The sequence below is a fragment of the Lepisosteus oculatus genome, chromosome 9 (assembly GCF_040954835.1).
Source record: "Lepisosteus oculatus isolate fLepOcu1 chromosome 9, fLepOcu1.hap2, whole genome shotgun sequence".
Lineage (NCBI taxonomy): Eukaryota > Metazoa > Chordata > Actinopteri > Semionotiformes > Lepisosteidae > Lepisosteus > Lepisosteus oculatus.
In genome coordinates, this window is record NC_090704.1 from 4,412,242 (window position 1) to 4,429,702 (window position 17,461).

Here is a 17,461-nt window from a genome sequence, read left to right on the forward strand (position 1 = left end):
CTGCGACGGAGCTCACTGTACCTGAAAGGGGGCACTTGTTCGCTTTGCACTGTTTTGTGTCGTTGAAACTAAGTCACGCCGAATCCTCTCTGTAGCAAAACGCCAAGGTTGGCGCTGGGCAAAGAGGATAACCCAATTCCTTCCCATTTCTTTATCGACGTGTCGCGGCATGCGCTCTGAATTGTTGACATTGTGCACTTTTTAAAAACTAACCCAGTAACAGACGCGTGCCTCCATTCATCGGATATATAATATGTGAAAAAAAATGATCCGGTCTGGCGTGCTAGTTACAGTAGTTGTTGTTGTTGTTGTTGTTGTTGTTGTTGTGAAACTATGTCTCGTTCCTTTTAATTCTGGCCTCGGTACAGTTTGTGCTGCTAAATCGAGAAATGTAGCATGTTTCAGACTCAAACACATGTAAACCAGCAGATACCCCAAGGTTATAAACACCCTGTGAAAACATGGTATAAATATTTATGGATGATAATTGAAATGGTTAATTAGCCGACATTTTCAATAATAACACACGAGGCGCTTATCTGCCACAAATCATTGCATGCATGGGTCTTCAGTAACATTTACTCCGTTGGAATCGTCTGCGGTTTAGGGAAGTATTTTTAAATGGGATCTTAAGGAAGCGTTAGGGATATGCATTATTTCTTGATCTTCCGATCTAAACAGAAACAAAAACGCGCTGTCTGTGCCACTGCATCGCTGGCAGGGATCACTGAACCATCCAGCCTGCGACGCCTCTCTTCGCCAACAGAGGGCGCCGTGGTTGAGGAGACATTGTCTCGGCGTGGTAGTGTAAATTTACAAGGAGACGGTCCACCTGTCATAAGAATTAGCCAAGGAGACGGCTCTGCTGATCAAATAAGTTACGAACAGCCACATGCATTTTCTCCTGTGTATGCCTTATCTATCACCTACGTTAACCACGAAGGCACAATATTTCGCTTTGGCACCACAATCCCTTTGTGTTGCTAATAGCTCAGACATTTGATCGTTGTCTTTTCTTAACTGTTCATGAAGTAAAACGCCTTGTTGTATGAGCGGAAATATAAAGATTAACAAAAGAAAACAATGTCCTTTGATAAACAGGGGAGTAATTTTGTGCTGATGTGAATGAGTGACATAGTGCTAAACAAACACGTCTAAGTCCACGTTCACATAACCCATTTTCACCGACATTATGTCATTAAACATTAATTTCAAAATAACGTTACTAAGCGATGGTGCACAGAAAACATCGTTGTGGTTATTCTAAATCATTTTCAAAGTGTTTTTTTTAAACTAACGTGCATGTATGCATTTCACTGCGTTTTTTTTACAAGCTACAAATGAGAAAATGTCTCTATGCAAAATTGTACATTTAAGAACAAGTTCGTACAAGTTAGCTTTAAATTCCATTTCCCGAGTGCAAACCTCAATCAAACAAGTTTGCATTCTTCGTTAGTTCATACCGGTATTTACTTGTACAGTATTTTGTGTAATTGTCGGTCTGACTAGTTTTGATGGCACTTTTTCTCGAACCAAATCGCACTTCGTAACGTCGCAGGTGTGTTGTCAAATTAAGGGGAAAAAGTCTCGACCGGTACATTAGCTCTTGAGCTCTTAAAGCCCACACACATTTCTGCTCCTTCCTAAACTTAAGTTACAAGAACACAGGAACTACTGAAACTGAAAATAGAAAAGGAACTGTCGAAATAGAAAAATGAAGCTCATGTCCATTTTAAATGCAGTAATAAAACACTCAAAATATATCCTATAGGTATTTCTAATTTTGCCTTCTCTATCCTGCGGGGGTTACTAATTGATTATTCAGTCTCATCAGTCAAGTCCTGCAGGAAAGGGTGGGATCCCCGTCTTATGCTTCAAACGATCTTTTGTTTTATTTCGTGCTTTAGGAAAGGAGAATGCCAAACCAGAGGTTTTATACCGTTATCATACGAACAGACTCTTGCCGGCTGTTCGCATTGCGCCTCTGCTGTTTCTGGCTCGGAGGGAAATAATTAAATGAGCCGACTTTACTCGTTTTCGATATTAATCTATTCCTGACGCGTTTCCAGAGTTTCACCTCTGGAGAATTTTCCTATTCTTTATCTTCTTCTTTTTTCTACTCTTAAAATAAAACAGCCCATAGAAATTCCCCTGTGCAATGTTGCACGGGGAGGAAAAAAAATAGGTGAACAAAGCTCATGCCTGTTACATACAAGCACAGCTAGCTCGTACTAGCGCCTGAAGGTCGCGATCGCACCGGCGACTACGGGTGCACGGCCTCTCTTTCACTTCTGCGTCAAAAAAAAAAAACCCTCACATGAACTTTAATAACCGCAGGTTTCTACCCAAAACAAAGAAGCAACAATCGAGCAACAGGAGAGTTAAATCCTTCCGGATGAACCCTCCGGAGGGGGCGCAGCGCGGTACACGGAATGCTCTGACACGGCGCTCCTCCAATGAGTTACAATCTGCAGGCGGTTTCAAGCTGCCCCCTTCTCCATTTCCAACCCCAAGAACCGCTGAGACTTTTTAACACACACGCGTCCCTGTAACCCTCGGCTTCCCGGGCTTGCTGTCCGGTCCGTACGGGCCCTGGCTGGAGCGGGCTTGAAAGGGGAGGGTATGTTTAATCGCTTGACAAAATGAAAGTGAGCCTGGACGCTTATCCCGACATTACTAGGCAAGACTGTACAGCAACCCTTCAAAAAAAACAAACCCTAATGTTCCCTATGTTTTTTAATAACTAATATCAGAGGATGCTACACATAAAACAGGATTCCAGCCCGTAAGGGAATCATTTGTAGCCTAGAAACACTTTTCAGGGCCACGTTTTCCCCCTCACCCCTCTTTTTGAAAATGAAAACACCAATGCACATGGTTCGGAAGTCACGGGGCAGTCTAGGTCTACAGCTCCAGCGTCTTCTAAGTGTTCTGCAAACATATCTGGGGTAAAGGGAGAGGTGTGCAGGGGGGTTGTAACGTTGAAAAAAACCCTTCCAGTGTGCGTTCCGGTTCTTCCTGGTCAATTCCGGCTCCGTGGCAATTCAGAGCCACAGTACCTACAGGGAGGTGGGATTTGTTTTTTCCCCTAGCTTTCAAAAAGGCAAATGATCTGTATTGTCAGTCGCCTGTTGGCCGGTGCCGTGCCTCTCTGACCCGTTTCTCAAGTCAGTCTGTGCCCCAGGGAGCACTTTCCCCCGTCTGTAAAGTCGCGACTCTGCTCTGTGCACGATCACGCACCAATCACCCCCACTCCCCTTCAGCTGAATGTGAAAACCCTGGAGCCCAGGGTGCTCTTTTGCGCGTACTCTTCGTGGAAACTGACGCGTGTCATGACAGGTGTGGTAGGGTGATGAATGCGAGTGGTGTGCTTTTCACAGAAAACTGGGGAGACAGCGAGCAGCGAGCTCCTCGGGAGAGTCAAGACGAATGAAGCGACTGAATGTCTCTCAGGAACCTAAGAAAGTCGACAGATAAGGTGGTGGTGGGGCTCTTTGGCCCATCGCTCTTTTTCTAGTATCTGGGGATCTCATCCAGCTTCCTCAACATGGCTGGGCAGCTTGTTCCACACTCCCACAACTCTCTGTGTAAAGTCGCGCTTCCTGTTCTCAGGTTTTAAGAGCTCTTCCACTTAGTTTCCATTTGTTGCTCCCTGGTTCATGTTTGACTATTGATTCTGAAGAAGTCCACGAGGTTTACTCTGTCCATGCCTTAGAGTATTGGAATCCGTGTGAAATGTGCGATTTAACCATCGATGAGAATAACAAAAAATAATTATACTGATAAAACAGCTGCAGGTGTTCACAGGCACAGTTCCACAGATCCGTCCTACATTTCGTCGTAAAATAACTCTTCGCTGATTCATTGACAGAGACGTATTTCAAAGCAACATTGAAAAGTCCATCCATCCATTTTCTAACTGCGTCATCTAATTCAGGGTCAGGGGTGAGCCGGAGCCTATCCCAGCAAGCAATGGGGCAGGATACACCCTGGACAGGATGCCAGTCCATCACAGGGCATGAATAATCTCGGTGTTTGAATCCATATAGTCCTGAAACGTGAGATGCAGATCTCTTTTAGTTCTGGTCCCCAGAGAAGGCTCGGAAATTACAGCCATCCCGTTTCTAGGGCTGAAGCCCATGTTTCCTGGCGACAGGATAAAGAGAGGAATCTGCTTCCCCCCGGCTCAAGAGGACTGAAGGTAAACCTGCCTGGGACCTCTAAAAGATTGAGAAGAATGAATAGGTTTTGTGTTCGGCAACACAATAGCAGACATCAAACCACGTTTCGCCAAAGCTGATACAGACTGGACAGAGCAAAAGAGCCTTTTCCTATAGAAGGCAGTTAACGTGTGGGCCAGCACCTCATGCAGTTGAACCTTCTACACTGGGACATGCAAGACGAAGATGCATTTCAGTGCCACTCAACAAGCAGGATACAGTACGTGTGTGCTGTGGACCAGAAGCGATGCTGGTTAATCTGAAGAGAAGGCAGCCCCATGACCATCAGATGTGTCCTTCCTGGGTGAACGGAGTGCCCACCTTCATCCTGGCAGAACCCACCTTGTCTCCGGGTGGCAAAGGGCTCTGCTGGGTGTGTACCACCACTGTCAGCCACAGCCACCTGGCAACAACCCTGTCAGGTGTTCCAGTGCAGCACACGTGAGATTAGAAAATGCTCCCTTAAAATAATCTGGGAGAACATCCTCGCATTTAGAAGCACAGCAAAGGACTGCAAAGTATAGTAAGATCACAAATACAGCCTTAATTAGACTCATCATATAGATGCATTAAAGTTTCAGCAACATAAATTAAACATTAACAACTGCACGTACAGAGTTAATTGTGGAACCACAGGCTCCTCTCTAAGTCTCAAGTCTCAAAGTCTGCAAAATGTAGACATCTAGGATGAGAAACTGTCAAAACACCAGGCTGCGACATGAGCTCGTTACTGATCTGAGAACACAGTAGCTGGCGAATTCTGAAGCTCACAAGATGGGTGGATTTTGTATATTTGCAATTAAAAGTATGAAACGCTATCGGCGACCTCGAATTGAAAAACCAGCATGGGATTTCTAAGAGCTGCACACAATACCTGAGGGTAGGATAACAGCCCAGACTGCACAACGGCATTTGTAAGTCAGGCAAACTGAACAAGAAAATAGTTGTTCCACAGCTCTTGAAAACAGATGCTAGGGTTTCCATAAACGCGTGCAGATTTGTGTAGGCAAATTTGGGATTTTGCTTATCTTTTGTTCGGGGTGAGCCAGGACAGTCGACGTCAGTTCTCTCACAGCCTCGCTCACTCATGTAAAGCCCAGTTCTTCATCGCAGGAGAAGGTAAACACAGGTCGTGTTGTGCACCGTTCCAACGACACTATCTAGAAAATGTCACACACCCTAGATTCTGAGAACAAGAAAACATCTGCTTTTGGTACCCCTTGCAACGTGACATTATCCTTCAGTTTTAACATCTACAGTCTCCAGTGGGAGTGTGTCGTGTCATTTGTGATCTATAATGGAATGTATAATGCAGATTCAATGTTGGAAACTCATGTGAACCTTTGGTACTGTGACATAAAAGAGGAATAGTTGCCTAGTTTGCCCCCAGTTGATTTGCCATACATCCCTCTGGCTCCACACATTACCAGTCATCAACCTCATGCCTTCTGCAGAGGGCTGCCATCAAAGAAGAGCAATAAACAGTCAAGAAAGAGGACAGTACTGAGCAGGTTGCTACGGGGAAAGAAAAAAAAAAGAGACAAATACGAAATCATCACGAGTGGAATTTCTCCCCCCCTCTCTGACCTTCATATCCAGATTATCCACCCCTTCCTGTCACACGTAGCTCAGAATGTATAAATAAAACGAGGACATTAACTTGGGGACAGACAGGAGCCAGGGAGGCGAGCATGTGGGATACACGAGTGTTATCAGCAAACACTGAGAGCTGTTTCCGAGCAGTTTTTTTTTTTCTTCAGCACTGATGGGAGTGAATCCAGCGACTGGCAGCCGTCGTCTCTTTCGCTCGTCTTGTGCACTTCATTGTCTATGCGCGATACACGCAGAAATGAACTACTTGTCCCTTTCCTGGTTGCCAGGGAGGGCGTGCTGCTTATTTACTTGAAGAGCTTGGGGTTTAAAAAAAAAAGAGTCGGTTTCAAGGCGCCCCTAAACTAAATCCAACCCGGCAGCCAATCGGCAAAAGGCTCTTTTTCCTATTTTATTTAAAGAGACAGGGTTGCCTTTCTTTTGCAGTTCTTGAAGATGTCACAACTGCAAACAGCCATTAAATCCTAGAGTGTGTGAAAAGAATCTGATATGGCGGGGATAACAAATTGATAAAACGATGAAAGTGTTTTTATAAACTGTTCAATATCGTGTCGCCCCCCCATAGAAATCGAGTGGTGCTTTGCTATTATAATACTGGATGTTTGATAGTCTCGACACAATTTTAAACTGAGGCAACGCAGTTAATCAATCAAGTGCAGTTACATCTGAACAAAAATAACTAGTTTCACAGTTGTGTCTCGATTGACGGAGACTATAAGTAACCCACCCCCCCAAAAAAAAATAAGAAAGCAGTTTATTTATTTTTTTCTGGGCAGCATACCCAGACAAAATTTTAATTCTGACGAAAACGCAGCGTGTGATAACGTGTGGATGGCTCCCTTATTTAAAAGCGACAGAAAACCTGTAGCAAACGGGTGACTCTTGCTACCGTGTTGTCGCTTCAGACCTAAACGTTAAAAGTTTTTTGGGGGGGATGAATCGACTATCGGCTTTAACGCTGTTTTTCCATTGTGGTGCGTGATGTATTTTCCCTTCCACTGAGTTTTAATGCTCTGGGATATTCAAGAGCATGCAGGGCTGTATGAAATCTCCGCCCTCCCCGTTATTAATTGTGCACAGCTACAGCGGGGCAGCTCAGCATCCGCGATGGCTGGGGGCTGGCGAGGCCGGTAGCCCCCAGCTCTCAAGCCCCACAGGTCGCAACAGAGGCAGAGGCGAGGGGCGCCAGTTCTCCCCTTCTCCCTTGCGCGTTTTATCGCCACTTTAAATCGCAAAGCTCTGAAACTCCGGCCGCCGGCACCCGGCTGCGTTAGCAGGCGAAAAGAGTTGTTCCGTCACGTTGCATCTTTTCATCGCGGACCGTGCACAAACCGGGGAGCAGCTGACGGGTTTGGACAAAAAAAAAATTAAAAAGACTAATTCACCGCGAGAGACTCGCCACGCAGAAATTAAATTAAATTAAATTAAACACACAGCACAAACACAAGACCCAGCTTTTTTTTTATTATTATGCTCTCTCGCCGACCGGGGGACGTGTACCTTTAAAAAAAAAACAACCCCACTGGGCCACAAACCAGCAACGCGCTAAGGCGGAAGAGCAGGCGAAGGCCTGCAGGCCTGCGATTGGTCGCTGCCTGTGACGTACCAGGCGCCGGGGCCGGGCTTGCTGGGGGCGACCCTCCACGCCATTGGCGGGCGCGGCTGCCAATCCCCCCCCTCCCCGCCGGCTGGCCCCGCCCCCTCCACCTCCTCCTCCTCCCTGGCGTGACCAAGCTCGGCTGAGCAGTGCAGTTGCAGTGTGATGGGGTCGAGGCTGGGGCTGACGCTTTGACAGCTGGAAGAGAAGACGCGAGCGAGACAGAGCGAGTCAGCCAGCCAGCTAGCGAGCCAGCTAGCTCTTGCACACACACACAGACCATGTTCGCCAAAGGCAAGAGCTCCGCGGTGCCCTCGGACGGACAAGCTCGAGAAAAGTAAGCCCGCTCAACCCCCTGCTTGCACACCTTTCCTGTCCCCCTGCCCAGCGGATGCGTGCATATGTGTTTTGTTCCTGCTAATTCGCTGGTTTGCATTTCGTGGACGGCGCTGCTCCCGGGACGGTGGGATTATTCGCCAGCTCCTGCAGCTGAAGGGGGTGGTGGAAGAGAAAAGCGCCGGGTTGCATGCGATTCCAGTTTTCTCTGCTCGGCGTTGCATTGAATTTTGTTTTAAGTCGATTTTTATTTTTATTTTTTTTAAAAAAAAAACCAGCCGCCAATCTCGCCTCCTCTTCCAGCTCGCAGGGAGCCCCGGGAGATGCACTTTCCACCCCCCAAAAAAAAAACTTTTGCGCTTAAAAATACCGAATAGCTTGTTAAAGCCAAGCCTATTTTTTCTTTTTTAAAAAAAAGTTTAGGGAGCGCAAGAGAGAAGGAGAGACAGAAGTAGATTCTACGCGTGGTTATTACTTCTTGAAATTGATGTTCTTCGCCTTGGAGTTCGGGTGTCGATATGTGTCAGTGTTTCGGATCGCCTCTGCAGTTTGGTTACTTTCGTTTTGGTGGATCTGAACACGGGGTTGATCTGCAGACTCTTGCTGGCTGACTTTCCAAAATGTTAGTGTTTTTTTTTTTTAGTTGTTGCTGCTCGGAGCAGCTAAGACCGCAGAGTATCGCAGGGGCATGGTTATATTGTAACAAGACGAGCATCTAGACGTGAGCTGCCCCAGGTAGGGCGATGTTGCTTGAACGGTGGCTCCGCAGGCTGGATCAGCAAAACCCAAGTGGGTTTAGCTGCTTCTGTCATTTTTTTCTAACGCGTGTAGTGTGTGCATCGTTCTGCTTAACGCTTTCGCTCCTTTGCCGGTTCCAGTCCTCAGTCAGACATTTTCGGGGTGTCCCCAAGAGGGGGTCCCTTCTCTCACCGTGCAAGGAGCCGAGCCGTGTTTTTGTTTGCTCCTGGCGCAGAACTTCTCGCTGTAGCGCAATAAATCTTTTGTTTCCCTCCACAGATTAGCTTTATACGTCTATGAATATTTGCTACACGTAGGAGCACAGAAGTCAGCACAGACCTTTTTATCGGAGGTAAAGTTTCACTGTTTTCTCTCTCTTCTTATTGTTCGCCTGACCCCGTTACTTTTTAATAGCCTTTTGTTTTCAGACCCAGTGTGGCCTCCATTTTGAATTTTTATCACCTTTTGTCATTTACTGTCGATTTCACAAACATTGGCACATGGATCGGTCTGCATTCGCATACCCAAGCCTAATTGTTTCCTGCGTGTATCCCTGTTTATTTTTAGATCCGATGGGAGAAAAATATCACTCTAGGGGAACCTCCGGGGTTTTTACACTCGTGGTGGTGGTGAGTATTCATTCACGTTATTATTGGAAGTTTAGTCGGAAAAAGTGTGTGATCGATGCGGAGAAACTAGCGTTACTGGCAATCACTGGATTGTCTTAATTGCTAAAATTGAGGCTTTCCCCTCCTGGTGTGGAGTTCCCTTTTTAAAAAAAACAAAACAAACGCGTTGGCTCCTAGAGAATGTGTCCAAAACATAAATCGCTAAGGAAGTTTCTTTAGGTCGGCTTGATCTATTAGACTTAAAACGACCCCCCCCCCTCATCAGTTGTAAGCCCCTTTTCAGTTCAGTGATCTCGACTCGATCGGTAGCCCAGCCTACGTTATCATGTGTGCAGTCCCAAATGCCTGTGCCCTTTGCATGACATGGACTGACTTGTCCTGAGCCCAGTCTCCTGGTAGACTGTTGTGGGATCCTCCCCCTCTCACTGCTGTCCGCCCAGTGCCGGCTATGACTGTTCATTTCATTCGTTCACTCTGAATTTTTTTGGTGGCAGGAAGCAGCGAGCATGGGTACGAGGAAATTGAGAGAGAGAGAGAGCTGTTTCCCTGGGTTCTCCATGGGGGGGTTAGTGACGTTCAGAAAACTGGAGATTCTGTACGCTCACTCACCCACCCTCCTCAAACCTCTTTCGTTTCACCAAAGCTGAAACCCAAAAGTCGCATTTCAGACTCTCCTCTCCCAAAGAAAAGAGAAAAGAATAGAAGCGCACCATTTGAGGGGGAAGACCACTGGTGAAGTTGTTGTTGTTGTTGTTTACTGTGCGGGTAACAATTAGTAACCCGATCCCTCTCCGGTACAGTGTGTTCTGGGACCTTTACTGTGCAGCTCCTGAGAGACGGGACACTTGTGAACATTCGAGCGAAGCCAAGGCCTTTCACGATTACGTGAGTATCAGGTGTTTTTTTTTTGGATATGGTTGGTCGGCTCCATGGATGTTTTTCCTCTCTCTGTATGGCCAGCTCGTTGGCACCAGACCGGCCCCACGCGCGTGGGTTTGTCCGTGTGTCCGGTCGCGCAGGGGTGTGCTTGGTGCTTGCAGGGTTGTTATTTTGAGTGGGCTGTGGCCATCTTGGTTTCTGATGCTGATGTGGTGTTTTCACTGTGTGGCAAGATCATCAGAGGTTAATATCGGGCAGCGTGCCTCTCTGAAAAAAACATTCCACCTAAGATCTTTTGGTGCAAATGTTTTATTTTGTGGGGTATATGAGAACCCGCTAAAGTGCCACTCAGTTTTTAACATTGACTCATATGCAGCCCGTTATTGTGTAGTGATCTGTGTTGTCCGTGGGATGTTTAAGATCTGTGTTTTAGATGGCACATTTTCATGTTATCTGCTTTAACCGACCTCCTGAGGCTTTATCTTGTTTTCCTCCTTGAATGCGCTTGAATTCTGAGCTTCATTAAGTCAGGAACGAACTTAATTCTGAACAAGAAGCTGAAAATCCGATCTCTGTTTGCTGGTTTTCCTTCATTTCTTGCTGAAGGTATTTGTCAAAATGCGGGGTGCAATTTTGAAATGTTTAAATTTCACCAAATTGGATTGCATTAAACGTCAGGGAGAAATGTGATGCTGCAACTGATGTATAGTTCAGTGAGAGAATCAATGAGCTGTCCCAGTTCTCTCAGTGTGTCTTAGGGAAGGTTGGACAGTACAGGCCTCAATTCAGTCACATTGCAGCGTGTTGAAATCGAGTAGCTCTGTACAGCGTGATACCGGAACTCTAAACCTTTAACTACATGACTGCTTGGCCAGACCATGCTAACTTGCGGTTGGTTAGCACTTCTTGCTAGAGTTCAATTCTTGGATTTTGGTTGACGGGATAACTGAAGATGGTTTATCTGTAAACATCATGCCTTCATCTGCAGCCTGTGCTGTGAGCTGGAAGTTCCACTTCTGTATTTTGCAGAGTCCGAAGGGGAAAGACCAGTGTTTTTGGTCCACTGCTGGAGGAGTGAGGCAAGCTGCAAGTCGCCTGTCCATATTGTCCTGCCATTGCTGTGTTTTTCAGGTTGGGAATACCTGTGGCAGCTTCTGCAGCGTGCTCGATGTCGTGTTTGTTTTTCTTTTGCCTAATGGTTTTTCAGCGGCGCGGCTGGAGTCTGACAGATTTCACTCTTTCAGCCTTTCCCATGTTGTCGGTGTTTCCTTAAACAGAAAGGACACTAGTCGGGACTTAATCTCGTTGAGGGTCGCCCGAAGTCGTAAAGTGTACCCTGTTTTTAAAAGGTTGTGTTATAGATGGCGGTGGCGGAGTGGAAGCTCTTTGTGTGCAGGAAGTGATTTTCAGGTGGAAGGGTTCTCTCGGGGTCATATTTACCTGGAGCAGTAAATCCGGTTGTCATGTCTTGACCCTTACGGGTCTTCTGTGGCGACGAGCTCGGTAGCAGAAGTCCAAGGTTTTGCCTTTTCAGAAAATTGTGCTGATGCCAGTAGGTTTGAGGGCAGAAAGGTGGAGTCGTTCTCCTGTTTTTAACAGGAACGTTAAAATGCTGAAGCACGTTGCCTTTGCCGGATTTAACACATTTATGAGGTTAAAGTGTGATTTCCAGAGGGTAATTGTACTCCTCGGCTGCTAAATTGAATTCTTCTGAAGGCCGTGCCTTGCAGCTGTTAGTGCATTTATTTTGCACAAAAAAAAGTTGTTTGGAAATAATGTTAGATGTATTTTAATGTAAATATTTACGGGGCAGTAGCCGGAGATGGCTGAAATAACCCTGTAGTTTAATTAAATTCTGCGACATGCTTAGTGACAGTAAAGTAGGGAAAAAAGCTGGTGACGGGGTGTCACCTGAGTCTGTTTTTATTAATTGCTTTTTTGGAGTGTGCAGGGGGTAGCTCTCAGTTGTAAGCTTACCCTAGAAGTAATCTAGCTTTAGTCTATACTTCTTGGATCGGTAATTGCTGGGTATCTTTTATTGCAGATAGAATTGTCTACACTTAGTGCATTATCGCTGTTGGCACCAGAACGGTTATCCTGTTTCCCAGCACGGGCGGCTACAGCGTGCTTGTATTACACCGAGCTCCTGTGCCAGAGTGCTCTGTTGCAGGTTTCATTATGAATCTCCAGGGTTCGCGAGTTTGCAAAGGCATCCTGACAGGGAATTTCAACTGGCGCGTTATCTCCGAATGGGCCCATTCATGAGCGCAAGCCGAGCGTTTTGACGTCGAGCAAAGCCAGCGCAGTCCATGTTAGCTGTGATCAACGGCGGTGTGCATGCTGCAGTGTATTTCTGTCCAATATTATATCCGCGTGTTTGAGGTTGTTGGTGGGTGGGTATTGCTAACTTTATCATCAGATCTGCTTCAGTCTGGTTATGGCAGGCTGCTGAAGAAAACGGCCCTGAAATAGACTAGCAGGTTTCCTCTGATCAAATTCATCCTGTAGTGCTGCTTTGCTAGATGGGTGTCCGACTGGCAAATTGTAAATTCACGGGCAAGAGGTTCAATCCGGTAGAGTATTTTTATTTTTTTAAGAAAAAGACAGTGAATTGGAAGATCTAACTTTGTTCCATTTTCTTTTGCATTGCCAGATAGCTCAGAATTGCAAACTGTAGATGTTAAGTTCCAAGACCTTATATACCACTTGGATTAATGTACTGTACATGCATGCAGGACACCGCTTGCTATTATTAATTTTGTACGACTATGGTCAGATGGACATGGGCTTCAGTGTATATTTGTTTTTGGTGTACGTAAATTATTTCAGAATCTTCTTTTTAAATAAGAAGCAGTCAACTGCAGCGCGGCCGTTGCCCTTTGCCATTAAGGTGAGACGTTATGTCATTGTTAGGAGCAGCAAGCTGCCATGAGTTAACAGCGATGTATTCACGAAAGGCAGGCTCCTGCTCTGGGAGATGAGTTTATGCGCTGGCTGGGTTTGCACTAGGAAGTTTCCTGCTTCCTGACTCTGGAAGGGCACCTCACAGCTCGAGGGGGGGGGGGGGGGGGGGGTAGTTTTATATGTTTGAAAATGGGACGGGGAATTTGTTTTTCCAAGCCTGTGAAAATTGTCTTTTTGTTCCATAAAAGATAGCTGTGAGCCCATATAGGTCATAAAAAATTGCTAGATGAGTGTGTTGAAATTGGTGGGGGGGGGGGAGAATCATGGAAATTTAATTTCTGATTCGCTGCATCTATCCACCTAGCTAATAATCCTTTCCAGACCCAAGGATGCTGTATGTGGCGAATAACGAAAATGACCAAAAAGTACCATTAAAAGTAAAAAAAAAAAAAAAAAAACGAGAGCAGACAGGTTTTTACAGATGTAGGACAGTTATGCGCTACAATGCTGCAATCAGACATAGACGTTAGTAAAAGGGAATGTTTTAAGTTTGGGTTTGAAGAGTTATCTGGCTGCTTCACGGACCTCATGTGGAGAAGATGCCTCGGATTGTGGTGTTCCCAGGGCTTGGCGCCCTGTTTGGACCAGGGGACACTGGACCGGTAGAGCTGATGGAGGTTTCTCCACCAAAAATGTTGAGGAGATGCGTCTCCTCTGAATTAAACGACGGGGTGCGGACTTGTCGGGGAGCTGGCATGAAGAGACTCTGCGCGCCCCGTTGTAAACTACCTGACTTGTCAAATCCGGCAATATTCAACTTCTGTGAGTGTCAGAACCTTGATGTTTCCCCCCACACCTATCGGGAACTACTCCTGGGGACAGAAACAGAACCATTAAAGTTACTTGTAGTGAAAGAAACAAAATAATTGGCTCTGAAGTCACTGTGGCTGGTAAGGGCATGCTTTGCTGCCCTCACGACTTCAGTTACTAGCATCAAAAGGTGAGCAGTCTGAAACACTGTCGGGATGTGAAATTGTGCTTAATGACTCTGCTGTTTAATAGGTCTGAAACATGTTTGCCGTCAGAGTAAATTTTGGTCCTTAGAAGTGTATTGCAGTCAGATTGAGGTTTTTCAGTATTTGGAGACCAATGATTATGATTGAATGAGTTAAGATCCATGGAAATGTGAAACATTTCTGAATAGTTTTGGTGCTGAGAATTTCTTGAGGTACAACAGAGGACTTCTTAATTGTTAGTTCCTCACATTGATTTATTCTAGACGGGCACAAAGAGTTTAATATAGAGCTGACGACTTGCTCTCACCTGTGAGGAGCTCTCAAATGCCCATTACCAGGCAGATCAAGCTGAAGGGAACAGTTTCCTCACCAGTCCAATCACATTTAGAACGGCCTGATTATAGGAGCCCAGAGTGGAATTAGCCCCGTTAAAGTTAGTGGTTAATACCCCTATACTTAATTAATGACATGGGATTAACTATTGTCATTTTAGAATATTTTCCAGTCAAAGTATATATACAAGCATTAGCATCCTCACAAGCACCAAAACTGCTCTAGGGTGAAACAAAAGCTTTGCGTGCAGTGACTCTTAATTTCGGTGTTGGGTCAGGGTGAAGAATACAGGAAAGCTCTCTCTGTGAATGAGAGGGCCTAAATATTTATGCTGCTCTGTCCCTAATGAAAACAAATTGTCAACAGTTGTTCGGTAAATGGCTAAATGAAAATCTGTAATTAGTCAATTAGATTAAATAGTTGGCACAACCTGATTGTATCATGCTGTTTGGGTTATTAAGAGAAGGGGGTGTGAGTTTTAATTACAGAATGCTAATTCTGACAGTTCAGAATAGAGGCAGACATTCCCCCTTATGTCATTTGCTTTGAAAAAAAAAATGGTTTAGAAAAGATCAGTCTCTCCTCTTTGTGCTGCAGGATTTTGCATGCTCTCTTGAAAAGGCGCTTCCTGCCAGGAGACGTGGTTATACATCTGTCAGTCATACATGTTTTTCTTAGCGTTTCCCTTGTACCTGAGGCAGCAAGTCGTGGAATTTTTCTCGAGAAGCTGCTGACTTAATGACAGACGTGTTCATGAGCGTTTGTCCGCTCTGCTACATGGGAGCGGTACGCGGAAGCCCATCCATTCTGCTCGTTGACACAGCAGCACGTCGGCCCTGCCTAAATTTGAGGAAATTACGCTTTGCCTTACGCTAGGTGGTCAGCCCTGTTATTTTTTTGCAGGAGATGCCAGTGAGAGGGAAGTAAAAACATGCCACCTGCATAACTAGTAATTAATTACAAATTAATTTACATCATTAGTCGACTTTTTTCTTAATTGAAAATCGCTTCACCGTTGCTCATTCAGCTCTAGACGTTTGCGCTGCCTAGTCATTCCCAGAAGTGGCGTTAAAGGTTTGGTAGTCGCCGAGAAGTGATGTGTGGAAGTGGAACTTGTGCCTCCCCTCTGCGGCCCGGCGACGCTCCGGCTGACGTGAGCAGGCGACGGCTCTCCCTTTGCCGGTTTTGGAGCCCGGAGAGGACTGAAAGAAAAGACCCCGCGAAGAAGTGGAAGGCCGCGGAGCCGGGGGTCCGCTTTCGGTTGGAAGATCCCGGCCTTTGCGAGAAAACGGCCAGGAATGTGCTAATTCAATGGAAGGGAGAGGAAGGAACGTGTGTGTGTGGGGGGGAGTTTGTTGGAGGTCTAGCGCTCCAACTCTGCATCCCTGGGGTCTCCCACCCTCTTTTGTTTGTTTAGTGTAGCTGCATTGTTTGCTGCAGTCTGCTCCCCCCAAACGTGTAGTGTCAGCAGGGGTGTGGGGGGTGTCTGTGTGTCAGTGCCGACGAGTCTGCAGTCTTCTTTCAAGCAGGCCAGTTTCTACCGCTGGCTCCCTGACCTCCCCTCCCCCCCAGTCAGGGTGGAGGGTGGGGGCTTTATTTATTTGGCTAAATGCTAAGTGACAAATTTGTAGCGCTGAGTCAAAGGCTGGGCTCCTCAGCTCCGTGCCTGCCCTCCCTCCCCGGATGGAACAAAGGAGATCAGCAAGGAGGTGGTGGGGGGGGTGTGTGGTGGTTGGGAGGGGAGGGGGGGGGGCGCCATTCGCGTTTTCTTTTTGATTTTTGCCTCGAAGCCCGCAGAGCACCTTGGCTCATTCACTGCGGAGGGGAGAGGCGCTCCGCTTCTTCTGAAAGGGTGGGGGGTTCCTGGTTCGAGTGGACATCTGCCGCCATATGTGGCGGTAATGAAATGATTTGAAACTTTGATACCGCCGGCCCTCCCGGCTCTTTGAAGCTGAGGCAGAATCCCCCCGGGGGGGGGCTCTTGCAAAACAAAGCATCGATGTTCATTTTGATTATTTTTATTCTGACAGATGTGAGCCGAATATCAAGAAACGCATTAGGAGAGGTGAATAAACAAACACCTGTATGCGTTTTTCCCCCCCCCCCAATACAATCTTTAATTTTTCCCCCCGTGGATGTAGCCTTTTGATATAGAATCTTATTAAAAGCATGAACCTCTGCCGGGTCTGTTATACTAGAAACGTCATTTTACCACCTTTACCTTTTCTGCTGAAGGCGTGTTGCTTTTATTGGCTAGTGTTCACCACAGCATTCGTCGGATTTAGCCAATATTGGGTTTTGGTATTGCAAAGCTGGTCCTTCTGCTTTTTTTTTTTCATTGGTTTGTTTCGACACAAAATAGGGCCTTGTTTTCACTTGGCTTAGAATTTAAAGCCTGATTTTCTTCTGGGAATGGATTAAGGTGTGTATAAGCTGGATTTATCTTCTGAGGGATTCTTTTTGTTTTAGCTCACCTTCTTAGTGTATCATGAAGTAATGCTCTTAGGCCACCTGGTTAAGCCTTTCCCCCTATTATACAGGTATGTGGAAAAAGAGTCACCTAGTGCTCTTATAATTAACCCCCTTTAAATTATATAAGAAAACTCCACAGCCCTTTTGAAGCGATTGCGTGTCATTACAATCAGTCAATTAGTGATCTGTGTGTTGCTGTAAGGGTGATTGAAAATTGCATCTACATTGAACAGCCCGACTCGCATTTGTGAGTCAGGCTTCAGTATTGACTTGGAGTGACTTGGCTGCACAGCAGAGGAAAAGCCTCTGTCCCTTTAAAACTGAAATAGCTTCTGGTGTACTGTTAGCAGTGGGGGAGGGGTGACTGGTTTCGTTCTAAGGCCTTGATAATAGTGAGGTTTGCACCAAGCTTTTAGCTTTTAACCCTGACACAGCAGGATGGGAGGAATTTACTTGTAGTCTCCGCCTCTTCACACCACAGATGCCCACATTTTGGGCTCGTCTTCCTCTCCGTGGGCCTCCCCCGTTCACTCGAAAGAAAAGAACTGGGTTTTGGAGATGAAACTTTGAAACACCTGTCCAAAAATCTGGCCCACGTCGCTGGGAGAGAGTCGGTGCCTTAGGTCTGCCTGTAGAGCCTTTTAACTGGTAGCTGGATTTAGCTCCTTTCTTGTTCTTTTAAAACCCATGGCCTGTGTAGAGAGTGCAGGGCACCCTGCTAAACAC

The 17,461-nt window shown here is 46.1% G+C and overlaps 1 protein-coding gene across 4 annotated transcripts in view; it reads left to right on the forward strand.

Moving 5' to 3' along the window:
• Nucleotides 1-7,545: 7,545 nt before the first annotated feature.
• Nucleotides 7,546-17,461, forward strand: part of ssbp3a (single stranded DNA binding protein 3a) — a 68,153-nt gene continuing 58,237 nt past the window's right edge. For 2 of the 4 annotated variants that reach the window (XM_015355341.2, XM_006634672.3), the window contains exons 1-4: nucleotides 7,546-7,765; nucleotides 8,782-8,854; nucleotides 9,070-9,131; nucleotides 9,932-10,016. In XM_015355341.2, the coding sequence (XP_015210827.1) occupies nucleotides 7,710-7,765; nucleotides 8,782-8,854; nucleotides 9,070-9,131; nucleotides 9,932-10,016 (276 nt within the window). In that variant the 5' untranslated portion in view covers nucleotides 7,546-7,709. The remainder of the gene's footprint in view (nucleotides 7,766-8,781; nucleotides 8,855-9,069; nucleotides 9,132-9,931; nucleotides 10,017-17,461) is intronic. The other 2 variants (XM_006634671.3, XM_006634674.3) reach the window with 2 other exon arrangements.